The 26,683-nt window shown below is 38.6% G+C and overlaps 2 protein-coding genes across 2 annotated transcripts in view; both read left to right on the forward strand.

Annotated features, from left to right (window-relative positions):
• CHAT (choline O-acetyltransferase) overlaps positions 1-13,600 on the forward strand; it is a 33,423-nt gene extending 19,823 nt beyond the window's left edge. Inside the window, exons 9-15 of the mRNA XM_062580461.1 lie at positions 892-992; positions 1,192-1,320; positions 2,454-2,576; positions 4,034-4,175; positions 7,307-7,369; positions 11,464-11,601; positions 13,331-13,600. Coding sequence (XP_062436445.1) covers positions 892-992; positions 1,192-1,320; positions 2,454-2,576; positions 4,034-4,175; positions 7,307-7,369; positions 11,464-11,601; positions 13,331-13,600 — 966 coding nt within the window. The remainder of the gene's footprint in view (positions 1-891; positions 993-1,191; positions 1,321-2,453; positions 2,577-4,033; positions 4,176-7,306; positions 7,370-11,463; positions 11,602-13,330) is intronic.
• Positions 13,601-17,488: 3,888 nt separating this feature from the next.
• C7H10orf53 (chromosome 7 C10orf53 homolog) lies at positions 17,489-20,736 on the forward strand. Its single transcript, XM_062580462.1, has 3 exons — positions 17,489-17,585; positions 19,587-19,706; positions 20,666-20,736. The coding sequence occupies exons 1-3, from the start codon at positions 17,489-17,491 to the stop codon at positions 20,728-20,730; spliced, it is 282 nt and encodes a 93-aa protein (XP_062436446.1). The 3' UTR covers positions 20,731-20,736.
• The last annotated feature ends 5,947 nt before the right edge of the window (positions 20,737-26,683 follow it).

The raw sequence follows: 26,683 nt of genomic DNA on the forward strand, positions 1-26,683 counted from the left end.
CTTCTCCAACTTTGCAGTGAGGCACCAGAATGCAAAATGTCCTGGTAAAACATTTTGCACCACATACAACTTGTCCTCTCTAAAAACCTTCATGAGAACTACTGGAAACCAGGGAGGCAGGATGTGTCAGAGTGATACAAATCACAGTGCGCTGAGTGGGAGAAGCCCATTCAAAGACATTTTAAAAGAAGTGGAAAAAGAATACCTAAGAAAGTAAAAGAAACGTGAGATAAAATGAAGTTTGGTCTGGGGTATCTGCTGGTGTTTGAGATGCAAAAATAACCAACTGGACAGGGCATATCACTGAACCGTTAGGTGAAACCAATTATACCAGTGCATATGCAATGAAATCAGGAAGGAAGCAAGTAAGAGGCAAGTAAAGAAACTACCACCAAAAGGAAAAGAGGAAGCAGGACAGTTAAACAAGCCATGAGAAAGCTATTTAATAAGGATCAGCTTTATCATTTGATATGACACTTGCAATAAAATGTGAGCTTATGGAACTTGACAGATATAAAAGTCTTCCATTGCCTCACAAATGTTGAAGGAGAAGCCCTCCCTGCCTATCTAGTGACAGGAATCTTCTCTACCATAAGGAAAGATGCTAAATCCAATTTCCACATTGGGCAATGGGAATTAGTGAAGTTCACATCCTCCCAGGAGTGGGCCCAAAATAACATAAAAGGGATCCAGCACTGTATATCTCCCACTGTCATTTGTATCTACACATTTGGATCTATAAGTCAAGGAAGTTCGTGATGTAAGCAATAAGAAAACCACAGGAGAATGACATCATCTCTTGTCACGTTGGGTTGCTGCTGCCATAGGTAGCTTTCCAGAACACTGACATATTCACTACAATACCTTGTGCTTGCTCTTTTCCTCACTTAGTTTGTAGTTGGAAGAGATGGAGTCTGCGGTACAGTGTGTGAGCATTCCCCTTTCGATGGCATCGTCCTGGTGCAGTGCACTGAACACTTGCTCAAGCACATGTGAGTCCTCTTTCATTACAGCTACTGTGCCCACTCTGAGCCCTGGGAATCCTCTAACAGCATCAAATTCCTTCAGTGGCACAGGCCACACTAAGCCGTATTAGAAATCAGTAACTGACCAACAAATTGCTAAGAAAGCACCATGTAACAAACAGATTATTACTGTGACCTTAATACATTTTCTCTCACATACTAATAGGAAAGAAAGCTCCAAGAAGTTAGTCCGAGCTGATTCAGTGAGTGAGCTTCCTGCTCCACGGAGACTAAGATGGAAATGTTGCCCTGAAATTCAGGCACACTTGGCATCATCAGCAGAAAAACTCCAAAGGTAGCACAGATTCCTCATTTTTCTGAAGGATGAATGTAAACTGGGAACCACTCAGCACTGTGTGTTCAAGAAGGGGTTTCCTCCTATAGTGCTTTCCTTGACCTCTCACTCCCCCTCTTCCCAAAGCTGGAGTTACTTAACATCTTTTTGCAAGATGAAGCCCTTCTGGATTTAATACAAAGTATTCAGGAATTGCACTGGCACTGTGTTCCTTTTGTGTAGATATTAGGAAAGCTAAAGATCATTGGAAAAACAGTTGAAAAGACCTTCCCTATTTGCACAGGATGCAAACACTGCCTGTCCTCTGTTTTTATGGGTGCATGGTTTGACCCAATTAAAGCAGAAGCCAGGCTAATGGAAATGCATATATAGGACAAGTAGAATATGGCTGGTTTGAATAAACAATTTGAATTCAGTTATTTAATTTGTTTACATCCACGTTGCTGCTACAAAGGTTCATTCTTCTGATTGTGTTTCCACACTATAAAAGATTTGCATGATTTTGGGGATGGAGGTCATGGCAATGAGAGATTTTCTTCCAAACGATTTCATCTCAATATTCAGGCCTTTGTTATAACTCTCTGTGAAGAATTAACAATATATATATGATCAACTCTAAGTCTGTCCAGTGTGATCACGCTGAACAAGGCCTTAAAATGACTAAAAGCATTTATGAGAGTATAAAAATACTCAGGATACAGAGCAATTATTTGCTTTTTTAAATAAAGGTACCATTTCTTTTAAATAGAAACACTGAAAGGAGCTTATTTTCTTCACTTATTTCTTGCACTTGTAAATCTCTCAGAAAATTGTCCAGAACAAAGGAGGCCCTATTTTAGGCCTCGGAAGAGGAAACACCAGAGAGAAAAAGGTGTTTTACTGAAAGGAATTGAATGATTTCAGTGCCAGAGCTCATGCCAGGGCTTCAGATTACAAGCCCACTCTAGAACCTATATGAATAAAAGTTAGTGGAACAAGTTGCCAAATGTCAGGACCATTGGCAGAATAGGAGCCCTGCTCATCTCAGAATGGGTATAGGCATGAAATATTCTCTGGATTTTATTTGCAAATCAACCTGTAGAATGGGAATTTAGCTTTGCCCCTCACAGTAACTGCCTCTGCATGTTTTCCAGGTTAGTACAAAATCTGGACTTTATTGCCTACAAGTTTGAGAACTATGGAAAAGAATTTATCAAGAAACAAAAGACTAGCCCAGATGCCTACATTCAAGTAGCACTTCAGCTAGCATTTTACAGGTAAGGTTAATTCAAAACACAAGGATCAAGGTAGCACAAGAGGAGATTCTCAATTAGTTGTTTAAACAGATGGCTGAGATTTTCCTCAGCACCAAATACCTTCTGCGTGGAAATGAGTTATCTTACCTAAAGACTGCAAGGAAGCCAATTGCCTCTGGGACTAAGACAGAGTACTCCTTTCACTCACCCCCTTTCTCATGTTTTTCTGTACTGACCTGCTCCCTGTTTCCACATGCACTTTTCCCTGCCAGCCCTCTGCGAACCTCACCAGAGGCTGAGGGGACATGGCAGAGACTGGCAGACAATCCTGTCACCCACAGCAGCCAAAGCAGTGAGGGGGTCTGTGTACATGGGGCAAAAAAGCTCCTTCGCCCCTTAGGGTGTAACTTGGGGGCACTGCAGCAATAAGCTAGAGCTTCCCACACGTGTGCCCTGTGCTGCAGGGAACAACACAGATACTACAGCAGCATATCAAATCAGAGTTCCTATACAGGATAATAACGACAGCTGTTGCCTTCTTCTCAAGGAACCTCAAGATTTGATAATACCCTCCAATTTCCATGGTATTATCAACGTTAAAAGCTCCTTTTTACATTGTCAGAACAGTTAATGCTCCAGGATAGAGATCAGCTGCATGGTTTCCTGCAGAATAGCCTATTACACCAATAATTCTTAACCTGTATCATGTCAAATTAAATCCTGAAGTGGTCTATATCTAGCCAAAACCAACAGATGCCTAACACATTTTGCATACTCCGTTAATCAGGGCCAACAATGACCTGGTCCAAGATTTTCATCTGGATCTCAGCCATCATACAAATCCCATTTATGCAACAAAAAGTTTAAGGAACTGTTATGTTATAACCCAGATCCCTGATTAAATTGGAAGTAGCTAAGGCAAAGTAGGTTTCCTGAAACAGAGGTTGTAGCTATAAATACCTGAATACAAATTAAAACAATAATCTACATGCTCTGTTCTATTTGCAATGTGGGTCTTCTGTCCACTTCATAGTCTCAAGTGGTACTCTTTTCCTCTTTTATTTTTGTTTTTCATTCACACATACGCACAGAGAGCATTTTTTTCCTTTTAAATAAAACATCTTTCACTCCTGTAAGTATATGATTAATTACACAATTATTTTATGATGCAGTACAAATAAAATATTCCTTTAGATCTTTCAGTAAATTCTAGTTTTACTAGCCTTGTTTTTACACAGCAAGTCATTTTTACTGGTGCTGCATAACTGAAACGTGTACAACCATGTGCAGCTCCTCATATTAGAAAGGAGTGAGCATCCATCTTTTTTAAGTTTCTTACAGAATTCTAACATTAAGATGAATACTATGCAAAAAAATAAAATCAGGGCTGTAACAATGAAACAGACTGAGCTCGTATTTCTTTTTGTCTTTATGATTCCTTGAAAATAACCATTCTTTTTCTTATTTCATTTTCTTAGATGCCACAGGAGACTTGTCCCTACCTATGAAAGTGCTTCCACACGGCGATTTGATGAGGGCAGAGTCGACAATATTAGGTCTGCTACATCAGAAGCATTAGCTTTTGTAAAAGCAATGATTGATGATAAGTCAGCTCTATCGGTATGTTGGTCTGGCTCCCTCTACCTTCTCTGATAAAAACCTAGGCAAATAAATACATTCACAATCCCCAATCTCTCAGTTGTTAACTATTAACCAAGAACACAAAGGTGTAGGGCAGGATAACAGGCTTTACAGGATTTTGCTCTTTATGCAAACCAGACATTATGCTAAATATTTGGGGTTTTTTTATTTTTTCTTAAGCATCCAAAAGATTCACAGGTGCCTGAATGTGACATTATAAGAAACAAAACATCTGAGTTTAGGCCTAGTATCATCTTCTGTATGATCCATCATCAGAGAGAAATTCTGCTCCCTGGAGAGATCTAGGCTGAAAATGGAAAGTTCAGGATCATTATACTGTCACGCCAGGGGAACTGCCTGGCAAGTCCCTACGACACATAGCTATGCTGCAGATTGCAATGTGTGATCAAATTCACATGCCTTGATTTTGGTGGAAATGTTCTGACTGATCTTTTTGGTTTTAAAGGTGTGCTTCTGCAAAATATAATTATTTTTCACGGGATCCCCAAGGGAGCTGAAATTTAATGATAAAAAGATATCACCTAGCTAATAAAACAGCTCTCCAAACTGTCCTGACAGCCATCTTGCAAAAACGAAAAATTTTGTTGCCTTTTTTGCGACACCACCATCTATTTGCCAGAAGTGTGAGTGCTCTGCATAGTAAATGGTGATGGGAAGAAGTACAGCTGACAGAGCTGAGATAGTATTTGCACAAACAAATCCAAACAAATCTGTACCATTGTCCCTCTCGCCTTTCCAGAGCACTTCCCTTAACACGTCTCTGTGTCCCACTTCCACCCACTGCTCTTCACTGCTGTATGAGCAATTTCCTGGTGGTTGTTTAGCTGCAACACGCTGCCATCGTATAGATTATTTCACACAAAAAGTCTACTATAGTGTCAACAGCCCACAGAGATGTTCCTTAGCATCTAGCATAGGATTGTCAGAAGTATTGCTGGGCTGTAAATTAAGTGTAAATTAATGAAACATTGTAAAATGGGCTCTAAAATCAGAGGATGAGGAAAAATTTGCCCAGAGAAGAAGTAGTCTCTGTTTGTCCACCGCTTATTCAATCCCCTTAAGCTACCAAGTCCAGAACTTACCTCATGATGAACAAGATTTGAACAAGTTCAATATTAAAAACAATAGCTCAAAGGAAAGCTGAGGTAATTTCCTACCTGGTGTGAGTAATTCAAGGCAGATTATGACCCTACTACTATATACACTAGTAACTACCATACATTAGACAGGAAGATGCCTTTGTTATCTGCTGTCACAATGCCCTGTCCAACTGCCCATTGCACAGCTCTTAGCAGTATTTCATTAGAAGCCAGAGTCATCCATGCAACCCTCCCCTCTTGACATGGGCACTTGCCATACCCCCAGTCCCAACACATGTTCCCACAGGCTTGGGCCGATCCTAGGAAGAGCCAGCCTGCTCCCAGTACATTGTCTGGCCATATTCCCCTTGCTCCTTCCAACAGTCTCTTTCCACCTTCCCAAGTCCAGCACTTTGTCTTCTCCAGCTCTACAAAAGCTTCCACATTTCTCATTTCTTAATGACTTAGATCTGAGATTGTGCCTATCTTAACAGTACCCTGAATTGTACTGCTTCACATGAACAAGCAGAATGCCATGCCCCCATCCCAAAGTATTACTATCACATGCCTTGGCAATACCAAGTAGGGAGAATGTTTTTATTCCCTCTGAAAAGACTGCAAGCAGAATTCAAACTCCTCCACAGCTAATTTTCGTGGCTTCTTGTCCACTGAGAGATGCAAAGGACATCTAAACAAATCCATGGCTGTCTTTGAGACAAACTTTTAAAGTTACAAAATGTTTGTTTAGATTTGAACAGCTTTCAGTCAAAAACTGTATATATATTGTAATCACAGAATCAGTTAGAAATAGAATTCACTTAACAGAACTCTCTTCCAAGGTGATTTCCTTAGACCCACTGATTGCCTGTGGATATGAAGAAGTTAATTCTATTTTTTTTGACAAAGAGATGCATCATTTGACTTAAGTAGCCTAGAAGTCCCCAAAATATTGTTTGTTAATAGCGATTAATCCAAATCAAATTAAAAAAAAAATCTATCTGATGCCGATAAAAGTCATTTTCAAGATAGAGCTTGAACAGTCACCAAAGATTGATCAAGTCAGATTGATTCTCTACTGGAAGAAATATCTCACGCATTTGACACTTGCTGTAAAAGAAGCAGCACCTGACACTGCAGAGATTGCTTGAATAGCTGTAAATTAATCAGATTTAAAGACTGCACTTGATAATTTAATCTGTGTAAGGGAACTAAAGCCTGGCTCTAGCCTTGTGAAAAAATATCAGACTCTGAGGGTCCCTGATGATGGCCTTGAATTGCTTCTAAAAGGATTCTGTTAAAGGTCATTCATCAGCCACTGGAGCTGAAGGTTTCCTGTTCATCTGGAGACCTAGTCATTCTTGGTTGTTTCAGGGTCTCCCAAAGCTGACATGTCTGACTTGATGCACAGCAAGGCACCACTTCCTAGGATCGCTCCTTTGATGTAAAAAGCTGACATTTTACAGGACTCAAAATTTCCTAGTTTGTTGTTTGAAATGTGTGGCATCTATGAAGGGGAGATAAGCCATGGAAAATTCTAGATGCCCTTTCACACAGGGAAGTAATTTTTTGACCAGCTACTAAAACATCAGTAATGGTTTTCGTTAATACCGCTGTCATTATCCAGATAAACCACTCCAGAGAAGATATTTTACCTGTTTTGGAAGGCTAAGTTACACTTGGCAATTATTTTCCCTACTTCAAATAAAGTGATTCAATTAGTAATAAACTACACCCCCAAAAACCCATGGAAAGAACTGCAGATCTTTCCTGGTCTTCAAATAGAACATGACCAACGAGCCTGTTCAACCCTCACACAAACAAGTGTTGTAGCTGATCATGACACTGAATCCTTATGGCTTTTCACTGATACATTTATTCAGAGTGCTTACACCAGAGCAAGAAGAAAAGGGCATTTGAGCATCCTTCCTATTTGATTTCTGGTTAATTGATGGAAAATGCTATTTCTCTGAAAGATATTTCAATTATAGATATATTTGTATTCTTCAACAGGATTCTGAGAAGATGCAGAGATTTAAGGATGCAATTGCAGCTCAGACTAATTACACTATTTTGGTAAGTAAAATATTGCTTCATCTAGATAAGAACTAGTTAGTTTTTCCAAAACTATGAAGATACAGTTGTTAAGTATTTGAGCATTATAAAATGTAGCCATCTCTAAATAGGGAAATATCCACTGTGACACATTTAAGAAAATTTCTGATGACCCGAACACCCTTTAAATAGCCCTATTCAACTAATTCCAATTAAGAAAAATACTTTCCTGAAAACAAAATGACAAAATTCTGCATAAGACATCAGTGGAAAGACCATCACTCTCGGGCATTACCTCTCTCATCTAGAACTGTCATGGAACATGACATTGTAAACAATGTATTCATATGGAACGTGCCTCTGTGAAACATCTATGACTTGTATCATTGTCATTAATTAGGAGTCCCAGCCACAAGTTAAGATTCTGGTAAGCTTGGTGGTGTACAAACTAACAATTCCAAAATGTTCTCTGCTTAAAGTGCTTGCAGTGAAAATATAATGAAGGTTTGGGGGTTTTTAAATATTTGCAGGAAAGGTTTGCAAAGCAGAACACTAGCAAGAGTCCATAACCCTTTATTCTGTGCCCTTTGTGTTCATCATGAAATGTTAGTCATGCAGAGAGCCAAGAAATGGGAAAATGGGGTATTCTAAGATTAAGTGGCAAGTTGACAATTGAGTGCCTTAACAGCAAAAGAAGCAAGCAAGGCTTAAAAAACAATCAAGCAAAAAAATCAAGGTAGCTGTCTTGTAACATGTATGAGGGATAGAACTCAAACTGGAAAGTCTAGATTCCCAAAGTTTTCAAGTATTTAGATCTATAAGATATCATGTTACAGATAAGCTCATGTGATCTGTAATCACAGGAATCTTTTTTCCCCCCTAAAACTGATCATTGGTATATTTTCTTATGTTCTTCTTCCCCTAGGGGGAGGGGTCCTTATCTGGGAGCTGATCCTCAGCTGACAGCAGCAGTCATAGTTTCATTAAGTCTGTGGCCAGCAGCTGAGAAGTTAGCTCCTTAGATAGACAGGCATTCCAAAAAATTCATCCAGAGTACCATGAAATAGAGGTAACTAACAATGAGGAAAGGACCCTTTTAAAGGCCTGAATGCAATTTCTAAAAAAGGGGATTGCTCCCAGTGAAAAAAAAAATAATTTGGGGGTTAAATACAACTCATTTTCTGTTGAATAAAATTGAGACAATTCAGACTGAGTAACACTCCGCATCCCACTGTGTCAAGATAAAGCACTGACTTAATCTACTAACAACTTTCTCAAATCACTCATGAAATTAATAAATGTTAATAACTAGCTATGTTAAGAGAATTTGCTGCCCATGGCCTTGCCTCAGACTATTGCCTAACAAACCCACTAAAAACCATTACATATAATAATTGCTGATCACTGTTTAAATACTCATACTCAAGAAATTATTCACTTCTAGTGGTTATTTCCAAGGTAAACTCAGAGCATAGGAGAGGTGAAGTATTGTGTTTAGGCAGGATTTGTTCTTAAGTTTGTGAAACAAAAGAAGCAGAAAGTTTTATATTTCAAGCATCATGCTGAGATATGCATAAGCTGAGACTGAATTTCATCTTTAAAGCAAAGGTAAATCATACCTCAGAGAAAATGCTTCACCTGAGCTATCTCAGGGCAGTCCCTCAGTGAAGACAACGTACTGCCAGTTTACTGGGTCACAGCTAGTGGAGTTTCTATATAAATATTTTTTTTATTAACTCCCTCCCCAAGTCATTTCAGTCAAAGAAAATGTTACAAAACTTAGCCTCTGGTGTAGCTCATGGAAAAAAATTAAAATCACTACAGAAAAATGAATTTATCTGATGTGCCTTTAAATTATGGATAATACCTGCATGGTCTGACTAAATCATATGTGTAACAGACTACAGTGTAATAGCCCCTAAGAAAACCGAAAAGTCTACTTCATAAAACAAAAAGCAATCTAATGATTTTATTTCCCCTTGTTAGGGCTTACTAGTAGCATTGCTATCTTAAATGTGGAGCCCTAAAATTTAATTTAGCACAGTTTTTTCCTACGTGTTGACTCACAGTTTATTTCGTTAGCCTGTCTCGGCCTCTCTTCAGACATGACATTGATCTATGTTGCAAAAATGTCATTGCTAACAGCCTTATAAATCTTGTGTGATAGCAAAATATTTCCTTGATTATCAAGTCAGTTTCCCTCTACAAGAAAAACACGTAAATGCTACCCTGATGTATGCTCCTTTTTGCATCTTCCCTGCTCCATCTGGCTTGATGAACAAATAGCCCTTTTACCAATGGGTGTCTATTCCTTAATATGCGAAACCAAATTATACATTCCTTGCCCCTTGCCTCAGGCATTTAATAATGGTTAGAATGATTCTGCTCCTAAGAGGAAAAACGAGCTTGTGTTCTTCTTTAAATCCTACCTTCTCTCTTAGATTGCTTTGTTTCCCTCGTCATGAAGGGCCTGTGTCACGCCATAGAGAATATTTCAATGTAATCCAAAATTCCTTGTTCAGCATTCCCTTCCTCTACCCTCTTCTCCTGTAATCAATGCAGTCACCACCTAGAAAGAATCTAACAAGCTTTTGTGCTACTTCTGGAGAATAAACATGTGGAAAAAGGGGCTTTAAATGCATCTTTTCATTTGAGGCAACTTCTGCCCATTCAGAATAGCTCAGCCCCGTTCTTCAGCTGCCAAAATTTTGATTGGTTTCCTAAAGAAACAAAACACCTGTAATTATGCTGTCTGTCCATTTGTCTGCCTACTCCCTCTACTGACTTTTGATTCTGTGAGCCATCTTCAATCACCTATACTAGCAGGTCAAAGATCTTAAACCTAATGAAATTCCTTAAGTCTATGGAGTTAGGTAGCTGGTTAGAGCAGAAGGACTAAGCATAGCAAGGCCAGAGTGAAAAAAAAAACTTATTACAGGCTCAGTAGCAGTTAGTTCTTGTTAGCTGGCAAGCTGGTCATTAGCATGTCTATGCTGTTAATCAGCCAGTCATGGCACATATGCTGCTGATTGACCTCCTGCAGCCACAGGACACAGCAGGAAAACAGAGACATTCCAGAGCAGGGTCTAGGAGGCAAGCACAGCTCACTGTGTACTGTGATTGCAGTGAGCAGAGAAACCAGACAGCAGGATGGAAAGTGGATTGCTCTAGGTCTCTTGCTTGCCAAACACCTTTTTTTTTTTTTTAATCTTGTAAAGCCCTGTTTAATTTAATTCTAGATTCATGGTGCTGGGCCTGGGGAATGCATCCAGCTATGTTGTCCTACACTTGCTGTTTTTAAATGCCTTATTAGAAACAATGGCTGCCTCTGAGACAATCCGACTCTTCAGTGAAGCCAGCACGTGGGCAGGGATGGACAGACACTGGGGTGTTTAGGCAGTGAATTAAACAGAGAAGGCATCCGCATCCCTAATCCCAGTCTTCTCAAGTAGTGAAGAATGCTAGTAGATCATGATAGATCGATCTGTTCTATACTTTAACTTGAAAGATGACCCTGCTCTGAGAGGTACCTCGACCAGAAAGATGACTTCCAGAGGTCCCTTCTGACTTAAGTTATTCTGTGATCACTAGTAGATCCATAGTAGACCTCTGGTGAATCTTTGGATCTAAATTCTATGGAATCACATGCATTTTACCCACCAGAACTAAGACCCAGGCAGCAATGCAATAGAAGATTAATTCCAACCTGCATGTGTTTTGGAGCCTCCTTGTAATATAATTCCAGTGATGCACCAGCAATTCCAAATGTACTTAGAGAAATCTAGTGCCCCATATGCTCCCTTCAGCAGCTTCGAAAGACTAATCCATGATATTCAGCTCTGAGAAATGATGAGCATCCAGAACTGCTGATAATATCAGCATGACACATCCCAAGACCAAGCTTTTTCCTAATGTTTGCAACTTCAAAGCACCAGATGGACTTCTAGTTATTAATCAGCAGAGTACATACCTAGAGTAATATCTGAATTGAGGTAAGGCATTACACCACTCAGAGTTCATCAACTCCAACCATAAAACTAGGCAGCAACAGCAACTGGAATGAACACCCATGCTTAGTCAAATGGTGATGTATATATATATCACGTTGTACACAGGCTATTACTGGAATGGCAATAGACAACCATCTGCTAGGGTTGAGAGAGGTGGCACGGGAACACTTCAAGGAACTGCCAGAGATATTTACGGATGAGACATATTTGACAAGCAATCGATTCATCCTCTCAACCAGCCAGGTGAGTTTTTCATATTCACTGGTCTTGCTATGCAAAGGCTAATTCATTCTTGTTCTTTAGATCTTGCAGTTCACAGTGAGAATGACAGATTAGGGGAAAAAAAAAAAAAGATACATCAAGTGGTCTGCAAAATTCTCCAGATTTTTTTTCCAGTTTTCATTCATTTCCCAAAATTAGCACAGTAACTACTGACTGAAATTATTACTTCCCTTGCAATGTCTCAAAGCCTTTCCTAGAAATTCTGGAAATGCACACATACAAATTCAGCAAAATTTTTATGAGGGCCCTGTCCTTCCTCACTTTCTCTACTACATATCCTCCTGTTTTCTATCTTTTCCTCCTTCCCCCCAGGCACCAGCTCTGTTGGGAATTCTCTCCAGTGACAGTACAGCCACAAGCCAGACAGGCTGCCATTCTGAGACAGAAAAGCCAAGAGCTGTGAGCAAATTTTCTTCTCAAAAGTAGCTATGTCTAAAATCTTCCAGAGCCTTACTTATTCACTGTCAGACTGCAGCCCGTGCAGGCATGCATCTGGATTTACAGACATATCAGACACTTAGAAACATTCAAATTTACAGACATTTATAGATTTACAGTTATGTACAACTGTACTAAGATACTCTAAGAGTCAACGCTTTCTATATTCAATGTTCTCAAAAAGGAAAGGTCCTTTGTAGCAAATAGCTTAAAAATTAAACTCTTTTTTTTTTTTTTTTTTTTTTTTTTTTTTTTTTTTTTTGCATATAGGAGCAGTCCTAATGAAAGGAGAAATCTATATAGGAATTCATTTATGGAAACACTAACTCAACATAGTTGGAACGATGCAACCAAAAAAGACTTATAATATTGTGCTGAAGCATAAAACCTTAATAAGTAATTTGATATTGTCATAATGTTTGTAGGCTTTCAGACATGAGTGAATGTAACCAACATACTACTACATAAATTCTCCAAGAAACTAACCATGAGTATAGAGTGCTCCTGAATAGCTATATGGCCTTCGGCTGTTGCACAGCAAATTTATCTGACAATTCTATGGCTCTATTAGCAGGACTAATGACTTGTTCTACACCATTAAAAAAAACAAATGTCATTTCTGAAGGCCCATGTACACCAAGTCTGAAACATATAGACTTCTAACACATCTTTATTTTCTCTAGTAGAAAGTGTGTCACTCCAGTGAAATTATGCCATAATTAAACTGAACTGTAATAGAAAAGTAATTTTAGCTGGTACCTAGATGCATTAAAATATATTTTTAGACAGCATCATAATTATAAATGATTATTAAAAACAGAAAAACTACATTCTGAAATTTATTACAGCCGTCACATTACCAGTTTAACATAACAAGTTTAAGATAAATTAAGGAAAACCTTACAGAAGTTTTAGGTAACATAATTACATACAGCCTTACAAATTCCATAGCAATCAGTAAACAAAGCTCATAGCTTTTAAAGATCTATATAGAGTGAGCAAAAAAATGCATTACACCTGCTTCAAATTATTCCAGTTCTCTAATGCAAACAACCAAATTCTATACTGAGATCAGCTTTTACGTTCCAAGTGTCAGCTCCAGGTTGATTTGCCACATTTCAAATTCTGGTAGCATTGCTGGGGGGGGGGGGAAGAGGAAGGTATTTGTTTGTTTGTTTTGTCTCATTCCTAACCAGCATCTCAGATGCCTTGATTAATCAGAAATCATTCCTTACCTTTTCCCTGCAACCAGGTTCCAACTACCACGGAAATGTTCTGCTGCTACGGGCCCGTGGTGCCCAATGGTTACGGAGCATGTTATAACCCTCAGCCAGAGCATATACTATTTTGCATCTCAAGCTTTAAAGACTGTAAAGAAACCTCCTCTGACATGTTTGCAAAAGCTGTGGAAGAAAGTCTGCTAGAAATCAGAGATCTGTGTAGTAAATGCAACTCCACTATGGCAAAGCCACTCACTAAACAGGAAGCAATCCCACAGTCACAGAGTGACCGCAAACCCTAGCAGGCTGTGAGAGTTATTCTCCTGAACCCGCCTCATGAGAAAACAAGACACAGTTGTTCAAAAGCAAGATAATACAAGTAATATATTAGTGTACAGCCAAAATATAATTTCTTTTACATTGTTACCAACATTTAAACCTTACAAAATGCTAAAGCTTCCATTTCTTGCTTAAGAGTCAGTAAAAAGGTTTGTTTCATCTGCCAAAATGAAGAAGGCAGTAACATGAGTGTGTGTGGTACAACCATTTCTAATCATCACTGACCATCTAATCTGGCCATTTTACCATCTAAAAGAAATTGAATAAGTTTGTATATGTCATGAATAAAATATTAAGGCACACTGACTTAACATCCCCTACAAGTAGTTCTAAAACATTCACATCTATTCTTGCAAAGTTTGCATGTAAAGAAAAAAAGAATCCCCTCTATCAAGAATGTTGAGCATAATATGTAAGTAATAGGCTGATGCCATTAAATCTAAAAATTTTGCATGAAGAGTATTTAATACTGTATGCTATTTCCTACATCCAAAAGATGTACTCTGGTAATGTCACCTAAAAAAGCAGATCATTTTTAACGTGGCTACTGTACATTTCCACAAACAGCAACAGATTTTAGGAAAATTACAGGCATGTCTGCATGTTTCCCCAGCTCAAAAATGATGCAGAAACAGTTAACCTTTATTCTAGTTGGTGCTGGCCCCAAACCAAGCACCTTCACATGTATGCTCTACTTACACTAGAAGAGGTCCATGCAGAAAACAGCATACTGGAGATAAGACCCATCAAAGACAGCTGCAAGTTTTTTGTTCATAATAAATTGACTTAATTATTTCTTTCAATAAGTGGGCAAAATTCAGTCTGACAGAGAGGCAAAGCACAAAGCGTAAGTGCAATTCAATCCCACTTAAGAGCTCTTCATCTGCACAGGAATGAATTTAGTCACTGTGACTAACAAGAACTGTATGCAACCACACAAAATCAAAGAGCAGTAAGTAACTAGAATCCAGAGGCAAGCAGATAGAGATGCTTGCAAGATATGGAAGTCTCTAAGCTAGAACTATAGATAACAGTTCAAGAGTACCAGTACTTATTTCAGCTTTGGATCATCCCACTTGAGAGGAGTTTATATTTTATATTTTTTAATATTAGATATAGTGTATCATATTCTGCAAGATAGAGTAAATTAAACAGGAAAAATAATATAGCACCTGAATACTTTCTATATTCTGGGAGTGTTATCTTGAGGCTTCTCTCATTATCTAATTCCCAACAATCCCTCTAAGAACTGATATTTTCAGTTACCTTTTCTCAAGCTGAAATATGCTGGCTTGCTTAGAGATTTTCAGTCCTACTTGTTAGAATTTAGTCACTAACTATACACACTTACTAACTAAATTTGGTGCAGACCCTTTATAAGGCAAGCTGGAACACACTCAGTAGTCCAGCCAGGGACTGTTTACTTGCCTATAGAAAAGCAGAGACTTTCTTTTTAATTCCACCTGCAGATTGAATAATCACATGCTTAAGTACTCACGGGCCTAAAAGCAAGACAGTATATTTATTACAATAAACTGGTTAGAGAGATGCAGAGATCTTTTCTGTCCACAAAGTCTAGATAGTGATTCAGTACCGTATATATGTCCTTGCTTATTTTAATGCCTCTTTGGAGTCATATACATGCAATTGTCTGCTGGATAAAGTATAGCCACAAGCCCTTATATTAAAGCACAGCGGGCCTGATAATCAGTTGGAACAAGTCAGCTACATTGGAGTAAACCAAGTATGTTGATTTACAGTGACTGAGGGCTGGACTTACACTTTTAAAGTTAATGTGTTAATTTAAAATATGTATATTTCATTATTCCCTTAAATATCGTTCAAGCAATAGTAAATACAGAATCTATTTTTAGATTATGTAAAAAAGGTATAAAATCTGTCCTAAAAATAGAATTTTTTAAAAAGTAGTATGTTAGTCAAACCAAGTGTTCACTTAATGAATATACTGTTCAAATTATGACTTTAAATTCTGCTTCTATACTGTAATTCTGAAACTTATTTTGAAATATTCCCAGTAATTTTGCTTTGGTTTTTATTATGTCACTACAAAGGCATTCTGCACTTTTAACACATGTGTAGCACTACAATCTCAGGATTTTGTTCACAGAACTATAAGTGTGAAATGATGACCACACTTTATGTGTATAAAAATATTGTGAGTAGTTATTTGATTATTAATTTACTTCTACTGAAATAGTTTTTTTATATTCTACTTTGACAGATATTAATATTATTTGCAAATATTACTGGTATATTTTTATTTTACCTCTCTAGCTGGAATTTTAAAATTAGCTCACACACTGTACTCAACAAACAATCACTGAAAATTTAGGCTGAAACTCAAGACTACATATGAAATATTATACCAGTTTATCACTAAGTAGAAAAGACCATTTTTTGTCTACAGCTGCAATAACAAGTGTTTTAGATGCTGTTATTAGCGGTGAAAAATACTGACGTCATGTTTTTCACTTGGGTGAAAAAGCAGGGAGCACCCATATGTCCTATTTATTTAGCTAACCATTCCATACATAGAGATTTGCTGGTTTTAGTATTTGCTTTAGTTTTCATATCATTCCATTGAAATAAGTCACTCAACTCACTGAACTTAGTCACTCCAGAGGAAAACATTCAACTACGTGCTTAACCTTAGTTGTTACTCATGGTAAAAGTAATATATGCAAAGCACCTTACTTCAGACACAGCTCAGGTATGATGAAACGAGAGAGTGTTGAATAAATTCAAGATAGATAAAATTCACAGTGCAGAGCATTACAAACTTACCCTCCGCATGTCAGCAGGAGCTTTGTAACGGGACTGTGCTTCTTCTCAGCTACCCCAGTCACCTGCACCTGTGTGGTACAATCCCATGCTGCAGCTGCCTATGTTAAGGATATCAGGAAATAGTTTTCTTAGGTACCTTTTCAAAATTAATGATATTAGATAAATGAAGTTCTCTGCTGAGGTTTTAAAATATACAATCTGTATATATAGGGAAATCAAACAGGAAGTTTTAAAAATGTTTCTAATTGGAAAACTATGGAATGGATATTTAAAATGGTAGAAAATCTCAATTAACCAAGTGTAATTATGTTAATGTACCAAGTGGCAATGATTTAAACCTTTTGCTTGAGACAAATTCACTGCAAGAGTTTTAAGATGGTAATTATTTCATGCTATACACTGGTATACACATGCGTACATACAACACTGGGATACAGGACTTAAAGCAGATTTTTGTGAATGTCAGTATTCACAGTGAACAAAAGCAAAAGAAACTTGACTTCAGAACAGTGCTGTGTATTAAGGGTCTAAGTACCTCATAGCATTCATTTTGAGCATTGTCGAAGACCTTATGCTATCTGTAAATAAAATAGGACATATTATGACAATATAGCTGAACTTCTGGTGTATAAGTTACAGAGGACATAAAAATATTTTAGTGATATTTTATTTTTGTAAAATAGTGTAGATTTACGATAAATGTAAATGTGTATTCATAGCGCACACGGCTTTGTTTTGTGCTTTACTGAATATGGTATTTATCTGCCTCTATATTCATATATATATATATGTGTAACTTGAAGTGAAGGATACCCTGGTACTATGAATTCACCTTAAAGACACAGGTTCAGAGCAAATAAAAACCGTCGCAGAAAGGTCTCGTTGCCGCTTCCTGTCCCGCAGGTCACCAGGCTGGGAGGAGCCCCGCGGCGGCCGGGGCTCGCCGCAGGGAAGGCGCTGAGGGGGGGGGGGGCGTGCCGCTCGCGCCGCGCCTAACGGTCGCTAACGGTCGCGGCGCGCGCCTCGCCTCGCCTCGCCTCAGCCCCATGCCGCGGCGCGCGCAGGTGACGGTGCGGCACGGGCCGGCGCGGGGCCGCGGCGGGGCGCCGCGACACGGCGGCTGCCGCCTGCAGGGCCTGCGAGGTGCGCGGAGCCGCTTGCAGCCGGCGGGGGCGGGGGAGTTGGGTTCCCCCCGGCGCGGGGGTCGCGGGTCAGCGCGGAGGAGGAGCGGGCGCTGCTGCGGCGGTGCCCGGCGCCGCGGCGAGTCTCCGGCCGGGAGCTGAGCGGGACGTGCCGCTCTCAGCGCTTTGGCTGGGAAAGGCCTTACCGAAGGGCTGCAGTGGTGGAGGGCCACTCACGGGGCTGGTGGATACCGTGGAAGCCGTGTGAGCAGCCCATTCATTTTTTTTTTTAAAAAAGGAAAATGAAGTAAGAAGTACTTTAATACCCTATTTTTGCCTTATTCATCATGAATCAAGAATTTCTGTAGTCTATTTTATGTTTATTAGGGAATGAGTATTAGATCTCCATCTTAATGCTTTCCTTCTGTATGAGGATACACAATAAAAATTTCTGCCTAACAAAACCCATCAAAAGTTGCCAGCTCAAGAGAATTGTATGTATGGGATCTAAAGTGTTCCGGTAAGTTAAATTCTATGATTACAAGTGCTTTAGACCACGTGCATATAACAAAAAGGTAAGCAAACGCAGTATCAGACAGATCACTGTTGGCTTGATAACGGAAGCTAACATAATACAATAATACAGTAGTATACTGTAATACAATATGTATATACTACTGACAATTCATTCAAAACATCTGCCTGAGATTACTCAGTCATTTAAATACACATGTGATACGGATTAGGGAAGAACAGGCCTTAAACTATTGAAACCAGTGTCTTGGTGAGCCATCCCTCTTAAGGATGAATTTAGAACTAGCAGTACAAAGATTTCATCTCTCTCATCCATTTTAAAGATATGAATTAATTATCAGAGGTTGGCATTAAAATTTCCTAGAAAGCAGTTAGAATTGTCTAATGAAGGTTCTGCTCATCTGTCAAAAAAACACTGGAAATTCAAGGAATGCTACTGGACTCCTTTCTGAGTCATTTTCTGTAGTTTTTCAGTGAGTTAAATTAAAATACTGCAATCAGTTTTCACAGGGGGATGCAGTCAGGCTGTATGTTTGAGCCATGCAAGTTCCAGTGGGGAAATGCCCACCCTTACCTATCATACAACTACAATGAGCTAGGATAATGAAAGTGGTGCTTCTACCTACGTTTCTTTTAAAAGATGGGCCAAAATAACTGATCTGTATTGTCAGCACATGGACTCAGCCTTGACAAATAATTGATAAGAACCTGAAAAGGTGAAAGAAATACAGAAATCTTCTTCTGCCTTGTAAAACAAGTCTATGGAATAAGATGACTCAAAAAGAAATTTAAACCTATGGGGCCCAAGCAGACCCCTATGGTATTTATGTGCTGCTGGAGTTGCATTATCAGCCAGTTCATCTACTTCCCCCGTTCTGATTAATTTACAGCAATGCTATACAAGTACTGTAAGAAACCCCAAACAAGTCTAATGTACCTAAACAGATACATAGTTTAAGAGAGGATTTTGTCCCTTTTAGTTTGATTCTCAGAAAGCTTCACAAAGTCTCGAGCCTTTAACTGTACTGAGGAATTACTCTTCAAGGAGAAGTGAAATGAATTATGCGTCAATGAACAAGTGGGTTATCAAGGTTGTTCCAGCTGTTCTATAGCACCATCCTAACCTTTATGGGAGATTTCTTTTGAATTTCATTTTATTCCCTGGTATTTATAAATAAATACACTGTGTGTCTTATAGCTGCTGTGCCAGTTAATAGCAAATACAAGTGCATAATGAATTTCTTGCCTTTTATGAAACCGCTAGAACTAGAAATGACAGAGGGTGGAGGTTTAATTCAAAGGAGATCCATTAATGTAATAATAGTGAAGTCAGAAATTAGAGCTGATAGGATTGTAGGGAGTTTTGTACAGCACTTAACAATGCTGACACTATTATTTGCTCTGTGGTCTCGTAAGCTCTAAAACTGATGAGTTCACAGCAAACCAAGCAAATGATAGTACATCTCACTGCTTCCCTGCTCTTTTGCAGCTGTTTTGGAAGCAGATGGACATGAACTTACTCTAGAAGAAATACCAGACTGGAATACTGTGGAACTTACAGTAAATGGGGAGACTGTATTTTGCTGCAACATCAATGACCTGGACTTTGGTGAGTACAAAGGTTTAATCAGACCACTCTCTCTCTCTGAAAACACTTAGATTTTGAAATGAGTATTTCCTAAGACATAAACAGTCCGACTTTTGTCAACATTGTCACTTCACAGTTCTGCAGTACTTTCTATTTGAGGTTTTTGAAGTGCACAAGGCAGTGCTTGGAACTTGAGATGCCACTACTCAGCACCTTTCCCCAGGCTCCAGTGTACAATCACAAGCAAGCCACTTACGTTTCAGCCCACAGGCATATTAGGGCACTATTCTCCATTCAAAATAACAAATACCTTTCTATGCTTGGGCTTTAGCTTCTTTGTTTTTTCAGCCTCCTTATTTTGGTGCTTCACTGACAGCAGTTTTTTAATTAAAATTTTTGCTGCAGGAGAGACAAGAAGCTTGAGGGCTTAAGTTTTCGCATTTTCTATTCTACTGGCAGCCAAAGAAAGGCTGACAGCCACTGCTTCTCCCCTCCTCACTGTTCAAGAGCCTGTTTAGGGCCAGGAAAGGAGGACTTGTGGAGGGAAAGCAGAAAATTGACTGACTATAAAGGCATTTCCAACAGCACAGCTTGATTGGTTTCACCTTCTTGCAAAGAAACTAGACAGACCAGCAACTGAAAGGTTCCATTTGTTGTCTTTCTGGAAATTTCTGCCAAAAAAATACAACTTTTTGGTCACAGCTCAAGACAGTGTATACTAGTGTGCATATGTGTTCTCTCTCTCCCTCTCTTTCTCTTGTTTATTGAATCACCTGCAGTGCTGCATCCACTTCTTGCTCTGCTTCCAATCCAAATCAATGCTGAAACAATCTCAGATTATGCAGCTAAAAAGGATAGAGCCAATCTGGGTCAAAGCACCATAAGGGAGAATGCAAAGAAATGTGGATGCTACAATAATGAATACTAATGCAAAATAAGAATAAATTTACTTGCGTATAAGTTGTGTTTTTCTCCTTTAGGAGGTGATGGCAAGTTGGATCCACTCTGTGAAGAAGCCAGAAAAGCAGTATTGAATGCTTACTGATTTACAGGGACACATTCTCTTTTACTCTTTTTTTTTTTTTTTTTTTGTCAGGCAATTTATTTACATTACAAATGTACTAGAAATGTCAGGATACAATGGTTCCTTACACTTCTATGTCTTTTATTAAGCCTCTAGATAATCTTATTTGTTGGATCCATTTGTCAACCAAGTATCAATATACTAACTTTTCCAAAACCAGTCATATGTTACCAACCTGAATGTTATAGATTTGTGTAGAACTGAGTCACATGTAATTCTAGTAATTTGATTTTGATAAGAAGAATCAAACTCCTGAATATTTTGCATTCTTTCAACTTTTAGGAAGTTTCCTATGTTAAAGACACCATTTGAAAGTCATTCACACGTGAAAATCAACCCAAACATTTGACTTTATGGAAGTGTAATAAAGAGATGCTCTATTATCTCTAATTTTTAGGCTGCACAGCTATAGTTTCTAATGTGGCAGCAGGAGAGACAGGCTGACCATTATAAAACCAAAGATGAGCAAATCCTACCACTTACAATATTGCCTGTCAGCTGCAACCTGCAGAGAGTTTCAGTTACAAATGAACCATATTTACTGCAGTACGGATACAAAACAGTGCTGTCAAAATAATGCTACTGCTATGCCAAATACAGTATCTTACAAAAACTTAAAGATGCCAGAAGCATTGAAGAATCTATCCTTAAGTGAGAAAAAAATACTAGTAGTTACAGCTGAATGAAGCAGAAACTGTAGTGTCCCCGTAGAAGACCGAAACATTTTTGCTTTCTGCAACTCTGATAAAATGAGAGAAATTGAAAACATTCAGATGAAACCATGCTGAGTTGAATAAAATTAACTGTTACACAGAGGAAGAAGCATTCTGCAGCAGGCACTCGCAAAGATGCAAGGCTGGATTTAGCCATTTGCCCCACTCTCGTTCTGCACTGCAGAGGCAGCACTGAGTTCACTCCTCACCCTGATTCTGACCCAAAATAATCACTGAACAAACTCTCATCCGCCAGAATCTAACTCCAGCTTCCAGCTGTAACCCACAGCACAGAGAGGTTTTAAAAAAACATACAAACAGACATAAAACCCCACAACTACTGCATTTCTCCAGAGGGTGCAAGGGGTGCTGCAGCAGTGGCCACTTAACCACTGGCACAGGAGCTGTGCACGGAGCTCCTTGTGGCAGCAGTTTTCAGAGCAAAGGTATATTCGTGCTCCTAAAGCCCCAGATCACAACAACTGTGCTAGAATGGATTGCTGCTCCCTCTCCCTCTGGCAGTAAATTGTTTATTGGCCTCTTAGGTAAATGCAAATTAATTAGACTATGTTAGTTTAAATAATATTAATTCTTGAGCAGGATTTACTCCAAAAGATAAGAGACTAAGCTCCCTAAAGTTCTTGAGTATCAAACAACATGAACACCAATGCAAATGCTCCAGGCAAAAGAACTCACAAATGTGACTAATTTATTTTTAAAAATAAGTTTAGAAATTTTACAGTGTACAGGGTCTGTGTAATATCAACCTGAGAATATTTCTGGTATACCTCCAAGTCAGAATGAGAGAAGTTTTTTAGGGAGATGTTAAGTTTTAATGGATCAACTTGTTTAGCTGGAGCTAAACAAGTAAAATGTAAGCTTTGAGGAACACAAGGCTTCAGTTCTGAAAGAGAAGCAGGAGATTTCAAGGCAAGTAGGGGGGATCTTAATGTGGATAAGTACCTGAAGGGAGGGTGTCAAGGGGACAGGGACAAACTCTTTTCAGTTGTCCCATGTGACAGGACAAGAGGCAATGGGCAGAAATTGAAGCACAGGCAGTTCTGCCTGAGCGTGAGGGGGAATTTCTTCACTGTGAGAGTGATGGAGCACTGGGACAGGTTGCCCAGAGAGGTTGTGGAGTCTCCTTCTCTGGAGGTCTTCAAATCCTGCCTGGATGCAACCCTGTCTACCATGCTCTGCGTGACCCTACTGAGCAGGGGGGTTGGACTAGATGATCTCCAGAGGTCCCTTCCAACTTTACTGATTCTATGAGTCTGTGATTCTAAGTATGGGTTGAGAGCAACTGCTCTGATTTTGTTTTAGAGTAATATTGTGACCAAATTGTTGAAGATCAGAGACAAATGGAACACCTTTTTAATATGACAGGCTATGTCCATCCAGTAAGGTAGAATATTAGCGCCATCAGACATTTTGAACAAGGCTGGCTAAAAGGCATAAGAGATCTGAGATCCTGTTGCTGAGCTTTTGTTACAAAAGGGAAAAATACAAATTTGAAGTAGCCCATTCAGTTTGGTACCCTAAACATTACCTGCAATTAGTTGCCATGGCATTAACAGGCAGCTGGATGTTTGAAGGCAATGTAGTAGCCACTTGGACAAAGACATTTAATATCTTTTTATACGTTAAATAACTACACTTCTCTGGAAGTATCCCCCATGTTTAAGTATCTGCCCCACAGATAATCATGGCCATTTGAGAACGACTGAACTAGCCTGCAGATCCTCTCTACAGTGACTTTCACCCAAGCTATTGTGAAGAAGTTAAATCAGGAGGAAGAAAGCAGTAGCAGCAAATTATTCCAGTAGTAGCTCCAGCTAAATTGCTGTGCAGCCTTTATGGTTTGACTAATTGTCTCATTAAGACACATTTCTGATCACTGAAATGGATCTCAAGTATTTTTAATCACTGAAAAAATTGTACCGTAAAGAGCCTCTCCCTCCTATCCTCAGCGCTATTTGCAATGGAAAGCGCACAAAGGGCCCTGTTGATTGGAGCCCCACTGCTGCACAGTTGGCTGTCAAATGGTACTAATGGCACAATAATACAATATAACTAGAATAGTTTGCCTTTTAGAGTAACAGTCTCTTATAACATGATTAAACTCTGTCATGCCTGTTTTGTCGTGTTTCGCAAATTGCTCTAAAAAAATCTGACAATTTTCCAGTAATTTCTTCAAAAGGGGAGGGGATAATAAAAAACATAGAATCAGGACCAAGAAAAAAAAATAACATTACTTGATACATTAAAAAAAAGATGAAAACAACCGTATCAAGCATGTGCAGCATACTGCGTGGCCCCCAGTCCGGTCCCCTTAGTGCAACCCCAGAACATGAGTTTGTCCCATCTAATTGCAGCCACTTTATTGAGCTACTTAATTTAGGAGACGGCTTGCCATAGGCTACTTCTATAACTGATTAAGAGAGGCATCTCTGCAGAGCAACTCACATCTCTACTCTCTACAGTGACAGTAGGACCACTAGTCTTCTCATTTAGGCACTTATTGTATGGAATCAAGCAAAAAAAAAAAAAAAAAAAAAAAAGAAGATGCTTCTCTTCATCTGAGGAGCAGGCTTAAAAAGGAACAAGGTGGCATTATTTGCCATACTACTGACATGATGTTTACACTATTTGCAAACAGGAAGATTTCGCTCTTGGCCATCACTCACAGTGGCTGCACAAACTGTACATTGCAGCAAAACATTTCCCCTTGCAAGAGTTACAGATGTTTATCCCATATATTACGTTAAAAACAGCAGCCACTTAGTTTTCAAACAGCTTATTCTCAGAAGTCTAAGGCAGAAGTGGCACAGCTATTGCCAGGAGAGAGATATAATTTCACGGTGTTCAGTCTGATCAAAAACCTTGCAAAGACCTAGGAACTGTTTCATGGAGATGACATGATGCATAGGAAGGAATTCACTCCATACATATACTCAAGAAAAACAGAAAAGATCCTATTTATTCTCAACCATTTACTGCTTCTTTAAAAGTTAAGAGTATGATGGTAAATCACCAACATCCCATGGGTGCACTTACGATCATGTATTTGGAAAAATAAAACCGTATATAGCTGATGTCAGTATGGTTCTTAAAAAGAGTTTAAAGTTTATTAGCAGGACAATGTTGAATTAATTTCCATTCTCTTCATTTTGCATGTTAGCCATTCAGCAAGGTAGTATTAAACACGGCCAAATGGCAGCACTAGGAATTTCTGTGTATCATTTTTACATATTGAGAGAGAATCTGTTACACATTTGCTTTGTGGTCTGGATGAAATCGCTTCTCTTTCCCCTTCATCTGAAATGGAGCTAACTGCTGTGAGTCACTGAGATCTTGTGTTCCCTCAAGTATTTTCCAATTCTCTGCTTAAAAAAGTGCTAAATAACTACTTGTATTGCATTCCACAAGTAGTGCAAGGGAATGTTTTATTCTAATACATGCATTCTTAAAACAAAAAAATTGTCTTTTTTTAAAACTGAAAAAAATATAATTCAGACATTTCCAATTTCGACAGTCCTCTCAACTGTCCAGATTGCTTTTGGTTATTTTAAGATATTTTTGTTTAAAATATTTAGAATGTTCCATATCAAAACCCATATGCATTGCAAGCAGAAAATAGCCTAAAATGCACACAAAATTCTTCTGTTGAGGCACATATTTACAAGAATCATTACTCAGTAGAGGTCATTCAAGGGAGAGGCAAGATGCATTACTACTTTAAGATTAATTTGAATTTACGTGCCAGAGATTTCAGTTTTGAACAATTTTGTAAGGTAGCTTTAAGAAGAGACAAGACTGCTCTGCACCCACACACAGGCACTATTCATATATATGAATATTTACTTACATATACATGTTATGTGAACATACCCAAGGCAGTGTCCAGCAAGGTCATATGAAATATAGTCACAGATTAGTGGCTTTGCATGGACTTTGGGATTAATTCTAAGGTATGGCCTATGCTAGAAAAATCTCAGCTTACTCTCCTTTGAGGTTTGTTAGACAGGTACTACAAAGTTAGCACATCCTACATAAACCAATTGAGCTGCACAATATTGTGCTCACTACAAAAAACAGTTTTACTGCCAAGTCTAATAAGAGGCTTGAGGGCTTTGATATAGGCCTAAGAATAATCATACTTAGGGTAGCATGTCCTATTTTTCTTAAATGCTTGTGAATATCAGAACAGTGATGCTGAAGAGGAGAAATATCTGAGTTTTTGTTGACTGCCCCTGTGAAAACTATTTATGTGTAGTCATATACTGATGTGCATACTCAGATATATCTTCCTGAAGCCTGTGGAGTATTGTTTAAGCAAGAGCTCCAGAATTTATATATTAAAAAATGTCTGTTTCATAATAAGCAGGGTACATCATGGCATAAATATTGCAGAGTACTTTAAATAAGCATAGTCACATATGACCAGATTGCTTTTAAATGAACACAGTATAATGGAAGTTAATTATGTATTTGTGTAACTAGTTACCGTTCAGAATTTCTAAAAATTAAGTTGCTTTACCTCTTCATTGGTAACAACCTATTACCTATTCAGAAGAAGAGAGAATCCCAAAGCCACACACAATTTCAGCTCTCAATCAACTCTAAAATGAGAAAGTTTTGTCAATAGTTTGAAATTCTGATAATCCAATAATTTTCCTCAACATAATTTTCTGTATGCTGGCATAAAATAGAATTTAAGATGCAAAGTTGCAAAGTATTTGTGGGTTTTTATTTCTCTAGCAGCACAGGGGACAGAAGTAGTCTTACAGTGTATTTTATGTATATGCATTTGTCAGATATATTGCCCCCCCCCCCCCAAAAAAAAAAATGCACACACAGACTTCTTCAAAACTGATTGTTAGTGTCAGATACTAATATCCCAGGGGTAACATCTAACTTTACTGTATTCATAAGACTTTTCCAGACATGAAAAGCTCTTGTGTTTCAGGCCAGACAAACAAATACTAAGCCTGATGCAATCTGATTTTGCTTGGGCCATGAAATTCACAGATGTAACTGTCCAGTATTCATCCTATACAACATTGCAAACACTGTTTAATTAAAAATATGTTTGAGCAAACTGCGCTAGCACAAAGAACACTGATGAAGAAAGATTTTATCACATAAAATTCTTAAAGAGATTGGCTAAGTCTTGCTTTCAGATTACTTAAGTAACTGCT

The sequence above is a fragment of the Rhea pennata genome, chromosome 7 (genome assembly GCF_028389875.1).
Source record: "Rhea pennata isolate bPtePen1 chromosome 7, bPtePen1.pri, whole genome shotgun sequence".
NCBI classification, from domain to species: Eukaryota; Metazoa; Chordata; class Aves; order Rheiformes; family Rheidae; genus Rhea; species Rhea pennata.

Excerpts from the sequence above, each read along its gene's own strand:
- C7H10orf53 (XM_062580462.1), top strand. The coding sequence starts at position 17,489 with ATGCCGCGGCGCGCGCAGGTGACGGTGCGGCACGGGCCGGCGCGGGGC. Across the intron at positions 17,586-19,586 it reads CCGCCTGCAGGGCCTGCGAG|CTGTTTTGGAAGCAGATGGA; the intron begins GTGCGCGGAGCC and ends GCTCTTTTGCAG. Across the intron at positions 19,707-20,665 it reads CATCAATGACCTGGACTTTG|GAGGTGATGGCAAGTTGGAT; the intron begins GTGAGTACAAAG and ends TTTCTCCTTTAG.